At 39.4% G+C, this 2,947-nt stretch overlaps 1 protein-coding gene across 1 annotated transcript; it reads right to left on the reverse strand.

The window, feature by feature from the left end:
• Positions 1–801: 801 nt before the first annotated feature.
• LOC110534533 (U6 snRNA-associated Sm-like protein LSm6) lies at positions 802–2,628 on the reverse strand. Its single transcript, XM_021619423.3, has 4 exons — positions 2,539–2,628; positions 1,997–2,098; positions 1,447–1,560; positions 802–1,003 (listed from the first exon to the last, which is right to left on the reverse strand). The coding sequence occupies exons 2-4, from the start codon at positions 2,088–2,090 to the stop codon at positions 969–971; spliced, it is 243 nt and encodes an 80-aa protein (XP_021475098.2). The 5' UTR covers positions 2,091–2,098; positions 2,539–2,628; the 3' UTR covers positions 802–968.
• Positions 2,629–2,947: the final 319 nt, after the last annotated feature.

Raw genomic sequence — 2,947 nt, forward strand, 5'->3', positions numbered from 1 at the left:
TGTGTCTGTGTGCTCTGCAGCGTGCCCGTCTCTCCCCTCTCACTCGCTCCAGTCGCGGCTCGGCGGAGAGTTTGATCAATAACGCGTCCTTCATCCTGAAGTCAGACCTGACCTTGGCAGCCTTTTGTCTCCTAGCAGAGGCCAGAGTGCGCATGTATAGGGTGGAAAACAAGGCCCTGCAAAGTCTCCCTCCCCCCAAACCACCACAAGCAGTTGAATCCTAATGAATCATATATTCATTACGTTCTTCTCAGCATAATGAACTGGTTTGAACACATTGGCTAAATTACTAGTACAGATGACCTAAATGGGTTAAACATCCACATCTTTGCACACGTTATGCATGGTGTTTCAGGAGGTAGGCAGCAGGAATCAACTGAGGGGAGGATAAAGAGACAACTCATTGAGAACAAAAGCATCTATCCATCTTGTAGTTATGAGGGGTTCATGTGTTTGAGGAGTAAAGAAACGTGTGTGTGAGTGTGCTGAACGAGAGATACTTTGTGTGCGGGTCGTGAGAAATCCAATCACATGGCACACTAGACAGAACACCAACAGGCTGTATCACATTCAGTAATCACACCTCCCATTAACCATCTATATTCCTTCAATATAAAATGAAAATACTTCAAAACTCAAGTAGGGGAGTATACAGATGTACTATATACTGATACTTCAATATATAAGTATACAATATATGTGCATAATCTTTTACAATTATGTTAGGGTCATCATTAGACAAAAGAAAGGCAAGCTTTTGCTCTAAATTTAGGTGGAGAAAAACAGACTCTAGGAACAAAATTAAACTTCCAAAAACATTTATTGGATTGTTCTCCTTTTTACAAAAAACTAAACACTATTCAGCTCAGAGACATTAAACAATAGGAAAAACAATGTTCTCATATAACATAATCAACTGGAACAACGTCCGGGATAATACAAATTAAAAAAGGGACAAATCCTCTGCATCACATCTTCCTCTTCTGGGTGCTGATGTATAACACTAAGGAAGGAAATAGGAAATAATTAGTACAGAAAAAAACTCAGATTTTTTGCGAGTGCAAGATCTTGTATCGTGCTCATCTTGCAATATCTACGGTACATCCTGCTGTCTGTGGCAACGTCATATATCGGAAAGTCTCAGTTAATTACGAGTCATATCTGCCGTGTTCACGTGCTAGTCGGAACTAGGAAACTGACATTTCCGACCTGTTAACTGGTTAAAGTTATACACATGCCGCGTTCAACCAGTTAGCAAGTCGGAAATTTCAGTTTCATAGTTCCGACAATCATGTGAAAAGGGCAATCATCAAAAATAAGTAATTACTAAAATAAATGGGAAGGAGTAATACACTATTCTCCATAGCTATTCAATATCATGTTGACTTCTACACAAGTGCCACCAAGTAGTTAGAAAAAGCAAGTGTCTAGTTCTGGAGCTCTTACCATTGTTTCCTCTCAGGAAGGCGTCACCATACTTGTTCTTCAGCTGGCCATTGACATACTCCTCTGTCTGCTCCACTGCAATGTTCATATAGCCATCCAGACAGGCTAGGACACCTATAGAAAAGGCACAAACTAATGTCAATGGCACAGACAGGCACAGTCTATGGGCAATCTTTAAACATCAGATCAGGCATAGAAGTCAAATGCATTCTGTGTGGAGTAAGGATAGCACCAATAGTACTGTAACACAAACAAACATTTGCTGCTAGTCTTATTATCGATCCTGATGCCTAGTCACTTTACTGCCTTCATGTACATATCTACCTCAAACCTCTGCACATTGTTCTGGTACTCTCTGCATAGTGTTATTCTTGTATTATTTAATTCTGCATTGTTGGGAAGGGCTCCTAAGCAAGAGTTTCACGGTAAAGTCTACACCAATTGTATTTGGCGCATGTGACAAATAAAATGCAGTTCTTGGTTAACAGGCAGTCTAGAAATATCACATACTGGCCAACTAGGTGATGACTTATAAAAGGTGCAGTGTTACCTCTGTAATCCACTCCAGAGTTGAGCTTGACCACAACTGGTCTGCCAATGATCTGCTTCAGAAAGTCACTGGGGGTCTGCTTTCTGAGACTCATGATTCTGTCTGGAAGAGGAACATAGAGGAACAATAACTATGTATCATTTTGTATGATTCAAAATACATAGGAAACGTTGCATCAGATCTGTATCCTACTAACATGGAGAAGATGCTAAATAGCTGTATTAGCAGGATGCACATGATGAGAAATGCATCCTTGCAATGTAGGAGGCTAACTAGCTTGCTAATGAACAGGTAGCTAGCTAGTTAGCTTATCAGCAAAACACAGAAACGACTGCGCTGGCTGGGCTAATGTGGCTAACAGGCCTAGCTATTAGTTAGCCTGCTGAAAAGCCACATTGAATCAGTCTTCATGGACAAAACTGCATATGCTAGTAGCATAACATTTCACGGTACTGAAAATAGAATTACGTATCGAATCGTTACTTAGCTATGTTAGGCATCTACCGAATTAGCATTAGCTTGTTAGCAATCTAGCTACCCACCTGTACTTCACGTTCGTAGCTAGAATAATTTCTGTTGTGTTTTGGCTGTGAGAACAGCAGCCAATCAGCTACTTTTACCGAGCTCTGGTGTACGGTATCCAATAAAGGACAAATATCTGTCTTCAAAACCACGTTGTGGATTTCTCACTATTCTTGAGGGTATCATATTTAAAATATTTTTTGAAAACTCTCATAAAACAATTAAATGAATAGGTGGATATTTTGTTGTATGAGTGAGATAATGTGAAAGCTTTTATTAATTTGCATGCATTAAACAGTCTACTAGGTCTTCTGTCTAATCTGCATATCAGAATAAATTATTTCGAAATATAGGCTTAAAGTTTTTTTACTGTCATTTGAACCACTTCATGGAGACAGCACTATTATGTAGATACATTATATGTAGTTT

This window comes from Oncorhynchus mykiss, chromosome 10 (assembly GCF_057628025.1).
Source record: "Oncorhynchus mykiss isolate SJ-2025 chromosome 10, ASM5762802v1, whole genome shotgun sequence".
Lineage (NCBI taxonomy): Eukaryota > Metazoa > Chordata > Actinopteri > Salmoniformes > Salmonidae > Oncorhynchus > Oncorhynchus mykiss.